General features: G+C 39.1%; 1 protein-coding gene across 1 annotated transcript in view; it reads right to left on the reverse strand.

Moving 5' to 3' along the window:
- ZNF704 (zinc finger protein 704) overlaps positions 1–23,533 on the reverse strand; it is a 102,417-nt gene that overhangs the window by 73,347 nt on the left and 5,537 nt on the right. Inside the window, exon 2 of the mRNA XM_059862845.1 lies at positions 9,858–10,105. Coding sequence (XP_059718828.1) covers positions 9,858–10,105 — 248 coding nt within the window. The remainder of the gene's footprint in view (positions 1–9,857; positions 10,106–23,533) is intronic.

Genomic DNA, 23,533 nt, shown 5'->3' on the forward strand with positions numbered 1-23,533 from the left:
AGTACTCTAGATAGGTACTTGAAATAGAAACATTAACTTTGAAAGATTAACTATCAGTAAGACATTTCTCTAGATACTAGATATAAGCACACAAGTATGTCACTAAACAAATGCTTATCCCCAATTTAAAAAAATAAAGAATATGTATGTGTGTATATATATATATGTATGTGTGTGTGTGTGTATACACATCCATAAACATTATGCATGTGTATATACATCCATAAAAATTATTTAATAGCTACTCTTCACTTACTGTGAGAACTACTAATCTGTAATCTTGGAGCCAAGGGCCCAGTGAACCCCATAACCATTATATAAAATAAATTAAGCTACACTGAGAAGCAAGAGATAACATAAACATTCCATATACTAGCCTTTCTACTAGAGAGAAAAGAACACATCATTTAGTCCAAGAGGGCACTGAGAACAGCCCATGACTTCAGCATTAAGTCGTGAGGAGTTAAGCTAGGAAAGAGCAGCCAAAACATTATTTCTAAAGCATCAGAACAGGCTTATAAGGAAGTGACATCAAACCTTTCTTTCACAGACACTTTTCAATACAAAGAAACTTCAAAATAAGCCCAGCACACCCTCTTCATCATCTTCTCCCTCCTCATCCAGCCAAGTGAGAAATCTCCTCACACCAAGCCATCAGGTGACAGCACAGTATGTGGCACTGTGTGTGTTTATAGGAAAGTACTAAGTGCCTTTTTTAACACCTTATGTCACTGCCTGCCTTCAAGGGAGGAACCAATTGGACATACACAATGAAAACAAAGACATGATCCAAATTAACATACACAGCAGGGAGCATAAGCTTGGGAACACAGGATGGGATGAAAAATGTCCTTCACATACAAGATTAAGACTACAAAGTATTTAACAGAGGTTTTCCTGGGGAAAGCATTACCTAAACACATGCTCTACAGTGCATTATAAAGCTGATGATAATGACAGTACATCTGCTACTCGTGGAAATATCACCCTCTGTTCTTCCTCAAACAAACAGCCATGACATTAAGTTTTGGGTAACAAACCAAATCAAATTAGGAGCAGCAGTTACAACAACTTACAATATAAGAATAATTTACTAAAAGCATCAATTGGCTGTTGACTCCATTTACCATCTGGAATATTGCCATTACTATAAAAAAATACGTATGTCAACTGAGCAGAAGCCTTGGTGCAGTATGCTGGTGTTGATGCTGCAGAGGACAACTATTTCCATAGGATACCAGCTCAGTTGTCCAGCCATTTGTGGGCTAATGGTAGGACAACTGGAGAGAAGGAAGGACAACACTCAGATATCTAGAGTTTAGCAGAATGTATAATTAAGGGAACTCTGCTACTGTATTTTGGCAATTTTATTCTTTACTTTTCTCCTCAATTCCCCAAGGAGGCTATCACATATGCAGCCACTAGGAGAGAATGTTTTATCCCAAAATGAGAACAAACAAATGTTTCTAAACATTGGTTTATTGCAGAGTGGAAAAATACATTTGCTTGGGAATGTTAAATATTTTTAGTGAAATTTCTAATCTATTTTCATTTTGCTCATTTGATGGAAGAGCAAAGAAGCAAAGTACTTTGGGATGAACCTTCTCTGCTGGGACAACTGGTAGCAGAAATTAATATTCTAAGCACAGTTTCCCCCAGTCCTCTGAAGATGCTACTACCTTTGTTCTGGTCACTGGGTACCAAGCACAGATGGGCTGAGGTCACAGTATCAGATCACCTGTAGGAATTCTTATGGCTGAATTTAAAATAGAGACCCATGCAAAATTGCAAAGCTGTTTATGTATTGAGCTTGACTATCATACTTGAAGAACAGAAACTATTGTTTATTGTTGGCTTGAGAAAACTGTGATCAGGTTAAACTTTTGCAAGCTTCCAAAGAGCAGCTTTGGTATGGAGCTAGGCTTTCCACACATAGCACAGGTGTGGTGCAATACCACACCATGTTACCCAATGCTGCTTCAGTAACAAGATCAGATGGCATCTTTTTTGAAAGACTAATAGCTGATAAAAATTTGTAGAGGCTTTATGCAGACCTTGTGTATCTAGCATCACTTCAGTTTCACCATGTTCTCAAAATGATCAGGAATTTGAGAGGAAAGAGTTTTAAATGATATTAAACTATGCAGATTAGTAAAACCACAAGAAGATGGGGTTCTGCTTCAAATAAAAACAGTCCTTTAGAAAAAACTAATTTACACACATATACTAATCTAGATACTGATATATTTTAGTGATTAAGTGCTCTCTTCTTTGACAACACCCTTATTGTCACAAAACCTGAAGTAGTAATAGGCAGAACAGGTATCTGATGCATATAAATAATAACATAAATATTTCTTATAGTTATTAATAAAAGACATCCTAAAATATACTAACCACTTATACAACTAACACACCACATGAATCAGTCACAGGAGTTTCATTGTAGTGTAGTTGTCTTAGGGATATAAACAAAACATTTATAACTCCTCATACACACAATGCAAGCATATTACTATAAATGGAGAAAAGCAACATCTTCTTTTTCCAAAATGTGTTAAATGAACATTTTCATGCACATGATGCTAATTGAGTAAAGACAAAAACTTCTAAGTATATTTTACAAATAACTGTCAGTGATATGATTTCTCTCAGAAAGAGGCTTTGTGTTTTTGATGACCTCAGTGATATAACATCAAACACTGAAGAAACTAGAATATTTTAATTTTATGGCATTTAAATAAAATTATAGCTATGAACATAGCTATGATGTGTGTAATCTGTGTAACCATATATAAAGTAGCCCATTCTTGCACGGTTTTCACAGATACACAAGTTTCAAACCATGTACTCATTGACTTTTTTCTTTTTCTCAGCACAGATGGCATTTCAAGAGGAATTTTTTTATGCCATAGCTAACACAAACCACAAAGAAATTACTCTTATTGAATATTGCCTGCTGTTGAGGAGTGTTTTGAAATGACACTCCATTTTTTAAGGGAACTGAAGAGCTGAGAACAAGCCGTGCATTCACATCAATGGCTAACACAGAGAGCAGCAGAGCTGACTGAATGCAGCTCTTCACCAACCAGCGCTTAACGGTCGCTGCAGATTAGGGACACATTTTTCCTCTGTGCCACTTTTGAGGAATTCATTGAAATTTGCTTCGTAATGAGATCACTGTCTGTTGGCAACTTCCATCACACAGACAAAATTATGTAGCCTTTTGTACTGGCTACCAGTGGAAGAAGATTTTTAGGAGAAGTAGGTGTACTTCAATAGATGAAGACAGATCTTCAAAGCAGTTCTTTGAATACAGGATTTCCTAGAGAAATGGGAAACTAATTTCTATAAGTATATATATATATACACACACATGCACAAGCAAAGCCTCAATGTGAAGATAATAATTACCTAAAATAATACAGACTCCAATGTCAGTCTGTAGAACAATTTAGCTTTACCACACTTAATTGAAACATCAAATTTTCACACGTTGTATTTTTCACTGAATAGCAAGTCCACAGTTAAAAAAAAATGGAAACTAACACTGGCCAAAAATCCAGATGGCCAAAGTCACCAGCTGGTGTTAAAGTTCCCTCTTCTAACATTAATACTATGGAAATCTGGGAATAATGAACTCAGAAATGATGACCAGGTGCTACAAAAGGTCCCACCAAAGAGAGAGTCACTCTTTCATAAGAAGTAAGCTTCAGTTGTATCCTTGTTATGTCCACCCCTGTTAAATCACATCCTGCTCTCACAGAATCAATTATGGTAAACCATGCTCAAAACCCACAATCACACATAGTTGCAATTATGCCCCATTGTGTGAGAATCATTATCAAATATGAAACATTACAAGTAAAGAACAGCAAGAGCATGTTTCTTTATTCAGGACATTAATATTCCTTCTGCTTTAAACATTACTGGGGAAAAAATACCTCAAGAGAAACATTAACTAATCCAAAATTTGTACTTTAAAAAGAAAATTACGCTGGCAAAATCCTCCTGGGTAGGCCACCCAGCATAACCAAGACAAGTGATGAAAATAAATTGTACTGGTCAGATAACTGGTTCCTCTAGAAGCTGCAACTGATTGAACCTGACGGTCGTGGGGACATCAGTAACACAGTCAAGTATGAAATATCTTGCAAGTGTCAAATCTGCACACAGCACAGCACAAAGGAGAGAAATGGGGGAACTGACAAAAGGTCCACTGAAAAATAAAGATACATTATGCACAATTTCAGAGTAAATTTTTCTTCAGCTGGGAATGCTACACCTCTTTCAATAAAATCCTATCCAGCACATTGCTGTGGTGCTCTGGCAGCGGGGACTTCTGAACAGTAATGCCTGAGTCCATACCACCAGCGAGGAAATAAAAGCTTAATTATAGCAAGATTAACCCTCCCAGTGGTCAGCCCCACCTAAAATGGGACAGCCCAACTCTGCTCCCCAGCATGTTTGAGACTTGATGCATCTCACCACTTGAAAGGTGAGTTTCCAGCAGTTTGCAGGCTGTCAGGAATGCTGTCATCTCTCTCAACATCATAAGAAACTGGTTCAGCTATCATGGCAACAAACACTATGCACACCTAGGCAACTAACCTGAAGATGGCCTTCCAACAGTTTGATCCTAGAAGGCACCACACCATTTTGTAGCAGATCATGACAAGCAGTTTACTACCATCAATATTAAATATAATCAAGCTTTAATGACTGATTGGGTAAAATTCAATGAAGCTGCACACATATTTAACTAAACAAGTGTAGTAAACAAAGCAATAATTTACTACTTCAATAATTCACTGGTGTATATCTTTGGAGAAGCTACTTTTAAATGCATGGTATTGCCAACTATCAGATTTTTTACAGAAGCTCTGAAATACGGGAATGACACTGGGAATAGTTTTTGTTTTATAAAAACAACTGCTATCAAAGTTTCTAAGTAGCATGAGTACAGAAAATTAAACTTAAGAAACAGGGGCACTCAACCTACAGGATTGTGAAAAAATGGGAGAAAATATCACACCTCCATGAAAAGCTAATGGGCTAGCAGGCAAATTCAGAGGGCTCAGAAGCTCACAGAGCTACAGTCAGTAACTCTGAAGCAGAGCCTGGTTTCTTGGCCTTTTGTTTTCACTCAATTAAGCTGAAAATCCTCAGCAGCCAACAAATAGCTGATGCCCTGTGAAGCTGCCCCAGCAATCCCCTCAGCAAAAATTGTGAGAGATACAGGAAAGAAGCTCCTCCAAGAAAACTGAGGACTAGTCTAAAACAGATGGAGAAAAATAACAGAAGACAATCTCTGAATAAACACCACCTCTGGATAAACAGAAAAGCACAACTTGATCAGCAGGTTCTTCCCTCTACAAGCAGATTGGGAAGTCCTTCCAGTGAAGTTATCATAGTTAAGCAGATACTGCTTTTGATCTTGAAGTCAGGCTCCTGGAGAGTTTTGGCTGTGAAAATATGCAAATGTTTCCATTGGAATGCATGGTGCATAATCAATCATGCCCAGCAGGCCTTACAGATCAACAACACACTCTAATCAGAAGGCTGCCCAGAGCTATGTTCCTGGAGAGACCAGGCAAGAAAATCATTTAGGGATGAAAATACATCACCATCTGTACTATTTCTTTATAATGATGGTCAGGAAACATGACTGAAATTCATTTTGCCCCAGCTTTCTGTAGCTATTCTACAAAGAACTAAAGAGACAATGTTGGAGAGAATTCCTAGAGGTATTTCATTTACTTTATTTCAATTATTTCATATATTTTTCCATTAAATTATAAACTAATTAGCAGATAAAATATAGGTACAGCAATAAAAATTAATTTCACAGTAATAGAGCAGCTTTTCTAATATAAAATCATCAGAAGATAGCAAAATCCTATATATTATTGTCATGGCAAATGTCACTGCTTAACAGCAGTGAAACAGAAGAGCACAGCAGCTAGGGTTTATTGCACAATAACTATTTTAACACCCTAAGGAAGTCTTTAAGCAACTGATGTTTAGCTGTGGCTTGTACTTTAGCAGCACAGACTATGTAGAAAAAGTTGGGCAGTTAGAAAATTTGTCTTTTGTTCTTTTCTTCAGAAACAACAGAGTACAGGAGGACTTGGGAAACGAGGATGATGTATCAAGAGGAAAACACAAATTTCACAATATTTTGAGGTCACGCAGCAGAAAACTAATAAAAGAAAATATGTTGTTTTATTCAAACACACATACCCATCAGAGGGGTAGTAGTGATGTGTGCCTAGTGCCTTCTGGACCACCTGACAGGACCTCCCCTGACCTTACTGCATTTAAGTTCTGAAGTGTTTCCAGCTACCATTGCTCAAAACACTTCAGTCTTTAAAGGCCTTTAACACCACCATAATTTTCCAACATTTATTCTCACATCTTACTAAAAAAAATGAAACTTCATCCCCTCCTCTCCACCACCCACCCTTCTATCCTCCTTCTTCCAAGAAGTAGAAGCCATTCCCTGTGTACTTGGCCTCCACTGGGTCCCTCCTCACATCCTCACACCCACTGTATCAGCAGTCCGGGCTCTTTCATGTCTTTCTCTCTGACACGCTTTGGAACTATGTGTCCATGATGGAAATTAACTGAAGAAAATACAAATGAGCAAGAAGGTCCTGTTAACTTCCACACTTCTGCCTACTGGGAACATCCTCTCTGATTACACTTGACCTCTACAGACATAGCTGGCTGAAATACTGGCAAACCTGGGCCTGCTTCTGCCCACCAGACAAGGTGATTAGTCCCACAGTGACACCACTCTCTTTTTACAAAATGGCCTTTCACTACTCAGATCCATGGATCTGGCTGTGTTTGATTGCTGCTGCTTGAACTGGAGATCAACAAAAAGTGTATTTTTCACTCTTTTACAGATAATACCTCAATTCTCAGAGATAACTGCAGTTCAAAGCCAGACCACTTTTTCCAAGACTGCAGTTCTTTATGCATAAAAATGGACAATAAATTCAATATTTAAAGGAAAAATAAAGAATTCAAGTTTCCTCATTATATCAAATAATTCATTTGCTCAAGCTGAACAGTTTCATTTATGCTTATTTGCATTTCAGAAGAAGGAACGCGATTTAGCTCAGATAGATTTTGTTCAAAATTACCAACTGAAGAAATCTGAAAAGGGAAGAATTAATGCTGTTAACTGTCATTTCATTTCTTGCATCCCAAAAATAAAAATCATTCTGAGAAAGTCATGATCTCCTCCTGTCTTAGTCCAAAAGACACTTCCAGTACAGGACATAACATAGAGAGAAACATCTGTAGTATTTTCACAAGGTGAAATAAAAATGTAAACAACAAACTTAAAAATTCTGCATCCAATGAAGTATTTATTTCACTATTATTTCCAGGCACACAAAACAGTAGGACTCAGTGAAGATATTTTAACATTTCTAAAATGTCAGAGTCCATAAGCAATAATGAAGGCCCTGAAGCTGAATGGCTCCAAGAAACATTATGCTGGTGTTTTGCTGAACTGTTAGTTATTTTAGATAAAGTGCCTCACAAAGATTTCCATTCTTATTCATTGAGATCCTCAAAACAGCTAAGAAAGGATGGCCTTTGTTTTGTTTTGTGGAAAAAGTGAAGTAAATTTATCCACCTCTTAACAGCTCTTTTGCAAACACTTTTTCAGAGCTCTTTTGGACATACTCATATGCCCCTGCTAATAATGAATCCAAAGCTTTGATAAACTTCTATCTCAAAATCGCTTAAACATTGTAATGGATTTAGCTGGATACTGCAAAATGTTATGGTATCTTTCACTTCGGCATCTGAAGTGAGATGGGTTCCGCTCAGTTCCACTAAGGTTTTAAAACAAAATAAAGCTTCACTTTGACTTATTACTACATATGCCCTCTTTACAAAATAAAAAATTTGGGTTTTTTTTGTAAAGAGGGTATATGTAGCAACAAGAAAATAAGACCATATTAAACCCCTTATTTGTCCCACATAATTGTAAACACTATCTGATTAGTTCAAGATGACCTCCCACAACTAGGTATAACAAATCTGCAAAGGTGGGTGGATTTTCCCATCAGAAGAGGACAGCTGACCCAGTGAGTCCTGCAGGAGGCAAAGGAACAAGGAATTCACCTCTGGGGAACATGCAACTCTCTCAGCACAGTCCTAGACAGAAGACTGGAAGGGGCCTAGAAAGAGACAAGAAATGCATGGAGTCTTCTTGAAGAACACTTCTTAGAGATCAAACTGTGCTGCCGAGGAAGAGAGACTGGCTGCTCCCCTTCATTACAACAGCAAATATTTAAGATCTCCAAGCAAAGGTTTACATGTTCTACCCATCAGCTGTGGACAAATGGCCCAATAATTCACCTCAGCTACAAAGCAAAACTTGAGCTTGACTGGAAATATGTAGCAAGAATGACAAAAATGTTTATTATGCTATTGAACATAAATTCCAGGTTTCTTTCCTACTTCATTCTTTAATTCTGCTAATGCTGGAGCTCAACCTGCATGTCTGAAAATACACAACAACATAACACAGTAATTTTTATGCCCCCAACAAAATACATGCAGATGAAAAGAACAAGTTTAGAAGACATCTTTGTAAGTGAACTTATTTCCTATCATCTTAAGTATCCTGTGCTCACAACTGGTGTCACAATTAGCTGAAAGAAGGCATTAAAGATGTTTATTCATCCTCTTTTCCAGCTCATTGGGGAAAAAATATCCATCCCTCCAAGGAAGGATGATCTTGTAGCTACAGAAAATGGGGGCTTGACTACTACTTCAAGTAGATTATCTGCATGAAGTCACACAAAAATGCACTTAAACCCTGTACCTTAGCAGCCTGAGTTGTTAAATGGAAATGCTAACATATGGTTTGAGCAGAAGGTTAGCCTAGGTGACTTCCTGAGGTCCCTCCTGACCTATATGTTCTTGTGATCCTATTTGTTTTGAGACACACAGGATGAATGAGAAGGGCACTCAGACATTACAAGGTTGATTACAAGTCAAAATCTCAAATAAGTACCCTAACATTTTCAAGGTTGTAATACATAGCTTTTTACTACATATATATGGGGGGGAAATCCTGTAAAAATGCTCACGGACTCAGTGCAAGTGACATCTATGACAGCCAGAGAAAAACATCAAGTGATCCTGCTCGGGATGATATGGTAGAACCTGTTGGTTATGTTGGTTTTCAGAAAGCCAACAAATTGAAAAACTAAACATCTGTTTTGACAAAATTTTGACAAATTTTTTAAGTAGCCTCATAAACTTGAAAGGCCTTTTACTGAATTACATGCAAATAAATTTACCACGTAGATTAAGCAGAAATCTTTACAGACAGACTTATGCTAACATAAACAAGAAAAAGTACTTGTCATCTTGCAACACAGGATACCCAATGAGTATAAAGTGTCTGCAAGTATGACAGTAAAACATTTGAAAAATAAATTGCTAGCAGGTAAGATGATTTTGTATCTAATTTAGAAGATTACTTCTCGGGGTGAAGCTGAGTCAACAATCTCTTCCTCTTAAAACACAACCTTTTTTCCAAGTATGTCAGCTGCAGGACATTCTAAAAGCAAAAACAATGCAAAAGCAATAGCAAGTCCTACTCTGCAGATGCTCTCATTTTCTGCTACTGGTGTTTTTAATTTCCTAGCAGATCTCTCAAACAGGAAGGTTGTGACTGACTTTGGACTGCCTGGACACAAACACTAGCCTGAGCAGTTCATAGTGTTGTTTACCAAACTTGTATCTAATGTTCCATTAAAAAAATGGCATGGAAGAAAAAGGAATAAAGCTTAAAACAAAGCACAACAAAAAATCAAACTCACCTTGCTGGAGGCACATCAATATTTGAAGAAACAACCTTGCGCTTCTGTTCCAGAAGACAAACAGAACGAGTGTTTTCCTTTTCATGCTCATGAGCTCTGTTAAGTTTTTTGGTCTCTGCTGTTTTTAAATCTTCCTCCTTTGTGGTGAACAGGAGAAATTGTTGGTCTGGCAGTTTTCGACTGATGTCACTTTTTACATCCTCCTGTTGAAATGCATGGAAGGTCATTTCACGCTTGATGTTGGCTGCCTGAAAAATTGAAAGCAATTATTAAATTTTCCTTTAATTTGCCTAAAATGGGAAACAACCTACTACCCACAGGCATTTGCTTCTAATTAATTATTTGAATTAGTGAATACCATTTCTTTGTCCTTCATAAATTCTGAAACTGCCATTAATTTCTCAAAAATGTTGAAGACTAGCCAGGAAAATAAGCAATTTTTGTCCATTTGATAAAGCTATCAACCTCTTTATGTTAAATCAAAAAGGTATTTGCATTAGAATGTCAGAAACCAGATTATAAACAACATATCTTTAATGCACACACATCTGTGCTGCACAGCTATGCAAAAGAAATCCTACCTGCCTTCCTCCCAAAACTGCAGGAAAAAACTCAGAATTTTTCCAGATTAAACATAACAAAAAATTAAAGCGCTTCCTACAGCCACATACTGGATTCTTTAAAAGCTGTATTTGTAAATCAGGGGTTTTCCAGGAGCAGAAAAATAATTTGCTACAATCCAACTCATCTGCCAGAAAGCAAAGGGGAGCAAGTGATGGCGGCAGGATCTCTGTGAGAGCCATCACAGAGCAGGAGCAATGCCAGGTTGTCTCTTTGCTAGCACTTCCCAGATCTCCTGGTCTGCCACTCCCCACAAGCAAAGACTTCCCAAGCAAACAGGTGTCTTAACAAATACACAACCACTGTTGTGCTGCTGTTTATAAAGTAAACTATTACAGGGCTGCAGGGAAGACCCCGAAAACTCATCAGAACCAAGCCACTCCATCTTCCCAGCAAGCAAAACAAAGCACAAGGACGTAGATTTCCTGTGAAATCCATTCCCTGGACAGCTACACTTCCACAGTTCCACAGGGGCAGACCTATCTGTGAGGTGACCCCTCCAACCAACCCAAACAACCAAGCAAAATAGGGCCCAACAAAGTGGCAGCTTCTCCTGCCTTGAGCAGAGGTACTTCCACACCACATGCACTTGCTCAAAGAAATCCAAGTGCCTTTGAGAGCTGGCAAACTGGATTTTAAAATATTTGTAAATTATTGCTGATCTTTACATTGGAGATATCCAAGCTGTATTGTACTCAGATAGTAACAGCACCAATAAACTGAAATTCCTATGTCAACTCTTCCAACTTATTCCTCCTTTGCAGCATCCAACAAATTAATGTATTTGTGTACATATTTATGTAGTAAAATATATTCCTCTCCCCACAGATCTCTGTAGATTTCAAACCTTGGCAGTTGGTGCAAAAATGGTGCAAGCAACTTTAAGTTGCACAGGAAAGATACTTGCCACAGTAATTTTGCTGTATTCTGTAAAGTGCATCACATCATTAATGCATAACTATTTAGGACTGATGATTTAATTGTTTCTAGTGCTTTCACTGAGGGGCTTTTAGCAGTTGCTTCAAGAACAAAACAAGAGTTATTATTCTATGAACGTAAACAGTAGAAAGAATTAGACACTTTACACTTCTTCACACACAAACAGATGACACATTACCAAGAAAATCTGCCTGGAAGACAAAACAGTCAGCATGTGATCACACAGAATTAGGAGAAGACATATAAACAACACAAATTGAATTCTGATTTAATGATCTTTTTTAAAAACTTCATGGATTTACAATTAGCCTTTTTCTGAGTGCCTGAGAATCACTGAAATGCTGAGTTGCCTTCAATTTTCATTAAAACTGACTTATAAGTAATGCAATGAAGTAACAAAAAAGCCTGAAAATACCCAAGTTCCAATATCCAGCCCCTAGAAATTATGTAACACCAAACAAGGGTTTACATAAGACTTGATTTCCATCCCCTCCACTGCTGCATGGTCTTCCCTTGCATGACCACACCTCCCTTCCTCCCTGCCCAGGATTTCCACCTCATCAGCTGCAGAGGAGGCTTCTGTGCGGGGCAGGAGCAGCTCCCCTGCTGTGCATGGCAGGGATGCTGGTGTCACAAGTACTGGGCAGCACCAGCAGCTGCCTCCTTACCCTCTACAACCCTTAGTGTGGAAAATGCCGCCTAAAGCACGGGAGAGGGACAGCCTCCCTCATTTCCTACTCTCCCATGCCTGACTGAACTCAGCTTTCATCAGCATGGTTTTATTTATTCTTTTAATGCACTAAATGCATGACTGTACCAAAGAAAAAAAAGGTATTTTTGTCTTCTATTTATGAAATTTTAGGATTTTACTCAGTTTCAGCAAATATATTGTGCCATACATTGCTGAGTTTTCTTTACAGCCCTAAGTAGTGACACCAGAAGGTTGCAGGCTCAGACTACAGCTGTAACATAAAGCCAAAACCAAAAATAGCAGAATATTTTCACTGTGATACCAGATTATCTATTCTTATATATTGAATTTATCCACATCCAGTTATAACACATTTCATACGTCAATATGCCACAATTAATAGTCAGCCCCATGCATACATATGGAAGTGAGGAAAGATAAAAAACACAGAGCAAATGCTTAGGTTGCAGAAGCAGCTCAGGTTCTTCAGCCAATGGCCAGAAAAAGCAGAAGACCAAATCCAATGCTTAGACTAATTCTCTTTCTCACCTTCAATTTTCAACAGATGCTTGGAAATACTAACTTCTTTCTAAACTTTCCCTTGAGAGTGACTGCATGTAAAGAGTCTTTTCTGCTGTAGAAGCAGCTGATCATGAGAGAAAGCCAAGAGTTTTCCTTGGTGGGCTTTCTCCAGTAGCTTTCTCCTCCTCCACACGCAGTTTTTCTCTTTTAATTTGTCCATGTCTCTGGAAGCCCTTTCCCCTTGAGACACCTGCCCTGTCTGGAAGTGTATGGTGTCTTTTGCTGGAAATCCGACCACCTACACAAGCAGCCATTGATGTGAGGAATGCGGAGGGCCATGGTCATTTGAATGATCAGGTTCCACACTTTGTGGCAAACACTGATTAATGACCAGGACACCTCAGATTTCAAGCTCTGCTTCACCAGCACACATAGCTCAGAGATAATAAAGATAATTCCCCATATATCTTTCCAGATAGCTAACTATTCTGTCATATTTTATCAGTAACTTTTTTTTTCATAGATCCTTAATATTCTTTTATCCACTTGAGTCTTAGAGTGATCCTTCAAGTCCAGAATGTTTCAGCAAAAATTCTGTGGAAGATCTAGTCAAACCTATCTAGGCCTGTCTCACAGACAGACAGAACGTAAGACTTTGACACCATTTTATTTCAGCTTACTTCCAATACTTCACATTTCTCCATCCTTTGCTGTTCTCAAATTCCATGATTACATTATTCCCGAATGGGTCAGCTTTTCTTGTTCTCCAATATTGCCATCTTATTGCCTCCAATATCAACTACTGGTAAAATTTTTGTCCTTTTCATGCACTTGATGAATTATCACTCATACAAGCCACTTGTATGAGTGATAGGCTGTTTTTCTATGCAATTCACTGTGTATTTTCACCCTTAAGCCATTAGCAACCTTCAGCTAACTTTCAACAGAGTTCTTTACAACCTGGCCTCAGGCAACCACATCACTTGGAAGTTCAGTCACAGAAACAGGAGCTATAAACCACCTGCAAATTAAAAAAAATAGTTTTGTTTCTCTCTGCAGTTACCTCCGCCTGCCTTTGTCAATTCCACCCGTCCCATCACTATTGGGCAAGGGAGACTTCTGATACTGTGCTCCTTGGAAACAACCATATTACCCAAGCCTTCCCCACTGGAGCTCAAGCATGGGGCAGTGCCAGAGCTGAGGTCTGATGCGGTGTTACTAATTCAGTAATCATCCTGCAAAAACTGAAAACCATTTCTTGCTTTGGTTTCTAAGTAAAAATTTTACTAAAAAAACCTTTCAATTTCTGTTTCAAAGTTGTCAAGACAATCATATATATTCAGATTGAGGGTTTTAAGTTAAGGGTTTTACTTTAAAGCTTGATTCATTATAATTAAACAACAAAGTTTAATAATCCATGCGACAGCTAGATTATTTGCACAGTTACTATTTTCAGCAGTATATTAATAGGTTTTCATTGCAAAACCTATCTTAACCTGCCTATAGAAAGTTTTATATGGTGGTATTTTGTCATAACCAAATTGCCGGTCCTGAACTCCCCATCAAGGCCATGTGTTGCAATGTAAGTCCTGTCCAAAATGAGCATGCTTAACACGGACACAAACTGGGGGATTTAGAGAAGTGTTTCACTATTCCTTACAAATGATGAACAGGCTGCAATTTTTCAGTAGTTTACGCCTTAACTTATGTGCAGTCAATTTCTGCCCTACCCAAGAGCACATCCTGATAAGATGCTGACATTGCAGTCAAACCTCAGTCTCCTCCAATTTCAGTTAAATTTCAGCTTGCATTTTACCCTGAACAACAAAAAATTATTGATCAAAAAGACAACTCGGGTACTGAATTGCCTATTCAAAGGATCAGCAAACACTAGAATAAGTAGACCTATCACATTTATATGGAAACACAGAGACTCAGATTTGACAGATTATTATGTCACCCCTTGAGTATAACCTGACTGGACTTTATCATCTTCCCTTGCTTATGGTACACTGCTGCTTAAAAACTGAAGTTATTGATTTACAAGTAGCTCACTAGGATTTAACAGGCATTAAGATGTCTGTGTTTCCTACACAATGGAAAGCACTGAATTCCCAAGAATATTAGCATTGTGACCCATCTGTATGGAAATATATCTTCAAATGTGAAAATTGACTCCTACCCATATTCTCTCAAATTTCCTATTTTTTGGTGCAACACCTGTGGATTCAGCTGGGCACAGCAGGAATAGAAAGATAATTTTTAACAGGCTCTGTAACAGACTACACCGACAGATGTAAATACAACAAAGCATTGAAAGAATTGCCACACCACATACCATGCCTACTTTGCTGACAGTTTTATCAACATCTCAAGGGCTGATTTCCACATGGCAGCTGCCCAGCTCAACAGAGCACTGCCTCCCACCCCTGTGACTCGATGAAGTACCTTCCATGAAGCTACGCCGATTTACACCAGATGAAGAAGATGCTATCAGAAGCGTGACTGCATCTGCCTGCCAAAAACAGGCCTGCAACCACAGCCTCGGCAGAGAGGGGCTTGCAGCTCACTGTCAGGCAGCACAGCAGTGCGAGCCCAGCAGGCCCCCTTAACCTTCTGGGGGGACACTGGCTAACTTCTATTTCTCCTCTTAATGTCTGCTGGGATCTGGAAGGGCTAAGACATATGAGAAAGCTGAGCATGTCCCTTCCACACACACTTTGAATCCTAGAGGACTGTAAAGTAAATAATCTTCCAGCTGTGGCCTATTTTGTGCCATTATGTTTTGTCCATACAGATAACAAAGCTAATTTTACAATAAAAGCAATGAAGTACCTCTAAAATACAATAAAACTATTTACAAGGCAATTTTACTATTTTACTATTTTTATCTGTAGAAAAGCTGACTGCATCCAAAGCTCCCTATAAACAAACACACGAGTGGAAATACATTTTGGGAATCTAGTTTAGGTAATCCCACCGTTTCTTAATAATCCTGAAGCCGTTCTCATGTATCCATTTTTGTACAAACTTCTTTTTCTCCCTCAACCCATAAAGCTGTATTTCCTTTAGCTCACCTACACACCACTCTAACTGGACTCAACTCCAGTGTCACTTCATTCCAAAAGCAACAAGATCCCTCACAAGCACACTAGGCTGTTTTCTGGAGTGGCTGTTTTCTGGTATGTGTGTGTGGGTGTAACATGCTAATTAAAAAACACATATCAAAAAACCCCACCTCACCAGCAATCACTGCTCCAATTCTGGCTATTTGCATTGTCAACAGATAAATAATTTTAACAGTGAGTCCTAGGCCTATGCACAATATTAACACTGCATAGCTGATCAAGAAGACACAGTTTTGGATGTGGATTTTTGGTTTCCATCGGATTTATGATGTAATCAGCTGATCTAATTCCATCAAAAAACTCTTTAGATTAAACACCAATTAAAAAAACACCAGATTAGACAGATTAGCTATGAGATGGTTTAGCACCAGCCAACTGGCTGTGTAACTCTGCTGCTTTTCATAAACAGGTTTTTGATTCTGGCTTTGTGACCACCTCTTTCCCTTTTCTGAAATAGATGTAATCACCCTAAGTGTTTGGGACTGCCAATAAAACTCTCAACTGGTAAGAAAACAAAAGTTCCAGGATTTTTTTAAATTAAACAAGGCTTTAGCAACATTTTTGATCCATTACAGAACAAACAGGCAGCTCAATGGGGAAGTGAAAGAAGGAATCAATATATTTCGGCCTAGCATGTTAATGGGAAACAAGAATGAGATGTGTATATGTAACATGACACACATTTAAAATGTTCAGCCAAAACAAGAGCTCAAAAAGGCCCTTTTCAGGCCAGCCTGAACAGCCAGGGAATGCTCCAGGGACAGGGATAAGCCACTTTTCTCAACAAGAAAGAAATCAGGAATAAAGTTCACAACAAAACACAACAAGCAAAAATGAGAAACACCAAACTTGCTACCAAAATTAAATGCAAGAAAAAAAGAATTAAATTAAATCTCTGGAAGGACGAAGATTTTGGTTCACTCATATTGCTTTGTACAATATTTCCAGTTCAGATTCCTATAACAGAGGGGGTTTTTTACATTAAAAGGCTCTAATTTTTGACATTCAAAAACAGTGTCCTCATTGGAAGGAAAGAATGCATCAAATTTCCATTTTGCCAGAAATCTCTATTCATACTGGAACACAAAGAGATAAGACAGATTTTCGTAATGATGCTTGGAAATAATCTGCCCTGAATTTCAATGTATTATTACATTTTTGAGTATACTTTGCATTTAATTACTCGCTTCACCAGTAGCTGCTCATTACATATAAATCATGTTGATCTAATCACTCTAAGCATTTATAAATTGTTGGTCTTGAACAATATAGAACATAATGCATTTAAAGGTCACTGTAAGTGTTCCTTACAATATATAGTACACATTAATGTACAGTAATGTACTATTCATCTTCAACCAGACTAGGACAAAATCTCTATCTTCATCTGACCAAACATAGAAAACCATCCATAGAATATATTTTCTATGTATTAAACACAACTCTAAGCATGTTAACTTGCCTGGATTCACAATACAGTGTTATGCAGCAAGAACTGGAGTGAGCAAGAAGTTTCTGCCCTCCCATCACCCTCACGTGTATGTCAGCACTTACCTGGCTGAACATAACTCATCTACAAAACCCACATATCCCACCACCAGTTTAAGGTGTTTCTGAGTTATAGAGCATCTACCCAGATGAATGACAGAAACTTTCACTCCCACATTTGAAATCCAGTACCCAGCCAGGTACCTGTTGTACCCCAAATAAAACCACCACCACCTTCTGACATCTGAAATACTACACTAACTGGCACAGGAAGCATAAATGTTATTAAAACTGGACAGAAAGTTCTCACTAAGATTACAAGGGGAGACAGCAAGGAACACTGGTAATTCATGGTCCTTCCCATACACCATTTTCAGGTCTGAACAAAAATAATTCAGAGGTATTTGTGCCTTTTTCTCTCCACCACATCAATAAATGAATGAAGATGTGGAAGTATGGTTGCTTTCTTTCCCATCCCATACACAGGCATAGTAAGTTCCTCACAGAAAAGAACATGACATACCTTCTAACATTATCAGACACCAATCAGTAACAGCTACCAAATTTTACTACTAATCACTGAAAGTGTGCATCTTCAAAATTTGCTTGCAATGTTTAAGTCTCAGAGAAATAACTCTGTGTTCTGTGTCCTGGCTATGCTGGGTACACAGGAGTGTGACCTGAAATGACCACCCTGCAAACCCAACTACCTGGGTTCCAACTGAACACTGGCCCCCAGGCTTGGCATCAGTGGCAGGATCTCAGCAGAGCTATTTCAGCCCTGTTTTCCTTTTCTTAAATAAAACAAGTGCCTGAGAAACATGCTGCCTCTAAACATCGAAAAATATAGACAGTACCTTGGAAAGCCTTAAGCAGGAGGAAAGTGGAGGGTCATAGTTGCAAAAAGCAGGTTGATTTTTTATTTAGGAATTCTGTTGCTTTAATCTTTGCCAAGCATGCTTACCACTGAGAGCTTGGTACTCCACCACACTTTTAGCAGGACTTGCAGGCCAGGAATGGGCAGTCATAATTGCCTTCCCAATTACTGGTTGCACAGAAAATGAATTTAAAATTAACTAAACCAATTATCACATATTTTTTCTCACAAGGACCTACGTGCCTGGCCATGCAAGTGGGAAGGAAGGGTTCCTGCCAGGCAGCAGGTTTCTCTCACCTCTCCTGCAGTGAAAGCAGTGTAAGCAATGCCCAATGCCACCAGAGCAACCTGTGCCCACACAGATGAGGGCCTGGAAATGTCTGCCCTGGGCTGGTCAAGAAGAACAGGAGAAAAGAGGAGGATACAGTTGGGTCTTGCTGGTTACCTCTGGGGAAGCTTAAAAAACCCTGGAATAGGAGAAAAAAAACCAAGCATGCTAATGTGGGCCAGCAGGGAAGTTCAAATAAACCTTTTCTGTTCTTATCTCTGTTGCATTTCTAGATGTACTTACAAGCTGCAAGCAGTGAGCAACATCAAACCAGGTGTTCCCACTGCACTGACTGAAGTTCTGAAACCTTATGTCAGAGTGTTTTTATGGCGTGCCTATGAATATCTATTTTCTATGAAATGGTGATTTTACTTGTAAGAGATGCAAAAAGGATCCTAGAACGCACTGGTAAAGTACCTACTGTCTTTGCTGCCCCTAATTTTAATTGTCTAGATCAAAAAGTTGTATACACCAGCTTATGTAGCTTAATACAGCCTTGTGTATGGACTGTCTTACTAAATATGGCCTTTACTAGCTGAATTTCATGTGCAAATAAAATTTCTTCTAACTATTTCAAGACCATTGCTGAAGATGTACAAGACACTCCACCTGTTTCTCTCTTCATCTGCTGGTGATCTGGGATCAGCAAAGATGGCAGCAGCTCAAAGAAGTACTAGCACTTCTACAATCTCATTCAGGATCAAGTAAGTAAGAGCTTACAAAAATCAAACTATAGAGGCAGTGGGGAACTCTCCACACTTAGCAGAAGGTTTTGGAAATGCAGCCTCACTGCTACTCAGCAAAAAAACCCCTTGACTGGTACATCTGCATTTGAAAACCCTCCTCCTCTTGACTGGACAGAGATATACAGTAGGATATTTTTAGTGAAAAAAAACAGGTTGGCTTTATTTTCAAGATCTCTTGCAATTAAGATACGTAGGTGTGAGATTTCTGAGGTCAAAAGTTATTGTCTGACTTTGAAAGCAGCCAGCTGAGATGAGATACTGCTGATCTTAGATCACTTAAAAGGATATGGAAATGCAATCCATTTGCCTTTACATCCTGGAACTTTGCTCTTTTTTATTTGTTTGTTTAAATTATGGCATTTCAGTGAAATAAAACCAAGGGAGTTCACAGATGTATGCAACTGTTTTAACATCTGAATTAAATAAGTGCTGTGAATGAAAGGGCCAATGCTGATCCCTGATGCTGAAAGCCTGGAGGAGATATTACAAGAAAAAAAAATAAGCAGAAGTCCTTATCTTCTCTAACAGATCTTGAGCCTGGAAGTAGAAAGCACGATCCCTCAGCAGAGTAGAACAAGCAAGAAGCACTGCTCCAACAAAAGATTCTCCCAAGTATGAGTTCAGCTCGAGACAAAATCATGTAGCAGGTTTTCTGTTCAGATTGGGAAAGGTGCCAAAAAAGAGTTTATTTTTGTGTCTGACTACACAATAAACAGTATCACAGAGTTACAACTCATTACCCCTGGAAGCAACAGAATAACATCAGTAAAAACATGCAGAGGCGAAAGGCCACCTTCTCCAGCTGCTCCAGAGAACAGCCCTCTATCAAACCACTACAGGGATGCAATAACATCTCACAGTAGAAAAGCCTTCACAAAGAACATGAAGGACCATCAGGCCCAAAGTAAAGTACAGTCCAATTGCCACATAGCTTCTAAAGGATGAGGGCTTGCTCCCTTTCTAACCTCCTCTTTCCTCCATATGCCTGTCCTAGCTGAGATATCCCATCTTTTCCTCTGCACTATCAAGATGTTTGGCAAGCTCTTCCTTGATCCACCATAACTGAAGGACAGCAGAGATGCTGCTGCACGTGTTTTCCACTGTTTCAGTAACCCACAAAAGCACACAACGAATTCTGGCACAACCACAAGGCTGCCTGAGTAACTGGGAGTTGGAGGAGAGGAATACTTTACCCTTTTTGGAACTGATGGAACACAAACTCCACAAACTCCAGTTTGTGGCACATCCAGTGCCCAGGCACAAAGTGCTCTATGCTATCCACGTTCCTGCTCCAGCAGATGGACCTACCAGCATGGAGAAAGAAACACCTGCAAGACCAAGCACTTCTCTCCTGCTCTGAAAAAGTAGGGACAATTGTCTGAAACAGTGTTGGTCACACATACTGATGCAAAATATCACTGTAAATCCTTAGCAACCACCAATTCACCCTTACTCATTTCACTGCTTCTTCTGTATAGCTCTGTAAATCAGATGTGAACGGCTGTCCATGGCCTTTTAGATCACCCCTGACCTAGACCTAAAGGCAGCAAGGCCTGCATCACAGTCTTCTCTTTAAAGCATTTTAAAGTAGAAAAATCAGATTTTTTTCCTCTGGAGGTACTCACATTTCTCATCACTGCATTATAGAAAGAAAACTGTTGAGAAATAGGAGGTAAAAAGCATTTTGGATCCAATGAGAGGTTTTTTTATACCATTTTAAAGGGATATGCATACATACATAAAAGACCAGGCTGGCTCAAATGTTTATCTTGCCAGCTTTACCAAGTCCAGTTTATAGAAGGTGATTGTACAATTTGCTCTCTATGTCAGTATGATGTAGGCATCAGTCACTTTATCTGCTGAAGCACAAAATAAAATTTAAGTAACCATGCAATTTTGACTGCTTGTTTTAACAGCACTGCCCATCTAAAGTTCAAATAATCTTTTATCCACCATGTAAAAAAATGCATGAAAGATGGTAAAACACCAAGCTATATAATTTCACGCATCAGTATCCGATCACTGAGGCATTTTACCTTCCCTCTGATTCTATGTTTAGTGATCATAACAGTCTTTTACTATTATTAGGACCACTATGAAATAGTTTTAGTCTACTAGTAGATTTATACTTGTGTTCAATTAATTGGGCTGAAATCCTAAATCTGCTTAAACTAGCAGGACTTTTCCATCAACTTCAGCTGGGTCAGGATTTTATGGAAATTAAATTCTGTGTGTTTTGAAAAACACAAATAAAAAGATCTGTATTTTTATTCAAAGTCCAAGCAACAGAAGTTGTTCAGTTTCCTGTCTTCATTAGTTTTGTTGTCAAACAACAAATACCACCCACACATGTACTTTTTAATACAATACGACAAATGTCACTGCAATAATCATTTGAGATTGGAAAGTTTGGCAAGGTGCCAGAGTAGTGAAAGTGATCCTATCACAGATTGTTCAGCAGCAGCAGTGGTAACATTAAATTCCTGTGTGCTCTGCTTGGCAACATGCTACAGTGAAAAACATGAACACAAGTTCATGAAATTAAAGCTGATTCCCAGAGGAGCTAATGAACGTTCTTTTCATTCACCTTCTATTTCCTGTTCAATTTTGGTAAATAAATAAAAACACTTAAGAGTTTCTCTTTTGACCTATTGTCCTTCTGTAGTCTTTGGGCTGGCCTTAAGCTGCAGTATTAGTCAAGCTGCTAAACTATTTTTAGAAATAAGCAATTCAATAAATCACTTGAAAGCATTATAAAGCCAATGTGGACTCATTCTGAGGGAATACAAAAAAAAAAGCATAACTGCTCAATCCACACAGTATTTACAAAGCAGACACCAGCAAGGACCAGCATGCTCCTGGCTGGCCAAGCAGCCAAACTCTCATCTTTGAGGCACCGATTTATCCCACAGTCTTGTAAGAGCTCTCCGGTGCTCTTGTAACACTGGAATTTCTAATCTAGCAGCTGGAAAAACAGAGTAGGACTTGAGGGTTCAAAGCTGATTTACAGGATTCTTAGACTTTTCTGTAACCTTGGGTCTGAAGAAAGCTTGGAAGAGCACAGGATCAACAAAGGCACAGATGGTCTGTGCATCTGCACTTGTCACAGGACACATTACAAATGTTAATTACCAGCCCATGAAAAGCACTTTCTCAATACTTAAGTTTTAAGATGAAAAAAAATGTCACTTCTGTCTCCAAGGAAGAACCAGGGAACTACAGGCTGGCTGGTCCTCTTCACCTTGATCCCTGGGAAGGGATCACAAGACAAGGAGGGCTGGCTGATACATCTGACATCATGGTACCACTCAGAGAAACCTTGACAGGTTAGAGAAATGAGCCAAGAGGAACCTCAAGAAACCCAACCAGGGGAACTGTGAAGTCCTGGACCTGAGGAAGGACAATCCCAGGGAGGAACAATCTCAGGCACTAGTTTGTGCTGGAGACCACCCAGTTGGAAAACAGCTTTGTAGAAAAGGTCCTGGGCTCCCAGTGGACAGGAAACTGAACATAAGCCAGCACTGAGTCCTTGTGGCAAAAAGCTGAACCATGTCCTGCACTGCATTAGGCAAAGTACTGACAGCAGGTGGAGGGAGGTGATCCTGCTGCCTCTACTAAGGCACTGGAGAGGACACACCTAGAATGACAGGTCAGTTCTGGGATCCCAAATACAGGAAAGACACGGATACACCAAAGAATGTGTAGCAAAAGGCCACCAGAATGATTTCAACATGGAGAAGAAAAGGCTTTGGAGAAACCTCATTGCAGCCTTCCAGTACTTCCAAGGTACAAAGGAAGGAGAGGGATTTTTTATATGGGCAGATAGTGACAGGACAAAAAAGCAATGGTTTTAAAATGAAAAGAGGGCACGTTTAGAGTAGCTGCTAGGAAGAAATTCTTTACTCAGAGGGTGGTGAAGCACTGGAACAGGTGCCCAGAGAAGTAGTGGATACCCCAGCCCTGAAGTGTTCAAGGCCAGGTTGGATGGAGCTCTGAGCAACCTGGTCTAGTCTGTGAGTGACATCCCTGCCCATGGCAAGAGGCTTGGAATGATCTTTAAGGTACTTTCCATTCCAAACTGGTCTATGATTTTGTGACTAAGAGACTGGATTATCTCCTACGAGGAGAGATAGAACTCTTCAGCCAGGAGAAGAGAGGGCTCAGGGGAATCTTAAAAATGTCTAGAAACAGGGAATGGAGAGAACAGAGAGCCAGGCTCTTCTCAGCAGTGCCCAGTACCAGGACCACAGGAGGTTCCCTCTGAACATCAGGAAACACTTCTTCATTGTGAGGGTGACCCAGCAGTGGCACAGGTTGCTGAAACAGGCTGTGGAGT

This window comes from Haemorhous mexicanus, chromosome 1 (assembly GCF_027477595.1).
Source record: "Haemorhous mexicanus isolate bHaeMex1 chromosome 1, bHaeMex1.pri, whole genome shotgun sequence".
Classification (NCBI taxonomy): Eukaryota; Metazoa; Chordata; class Aves; order Passeriformes; family Fringillidae; genus Haemorhous; species Haemorhous mexicanus.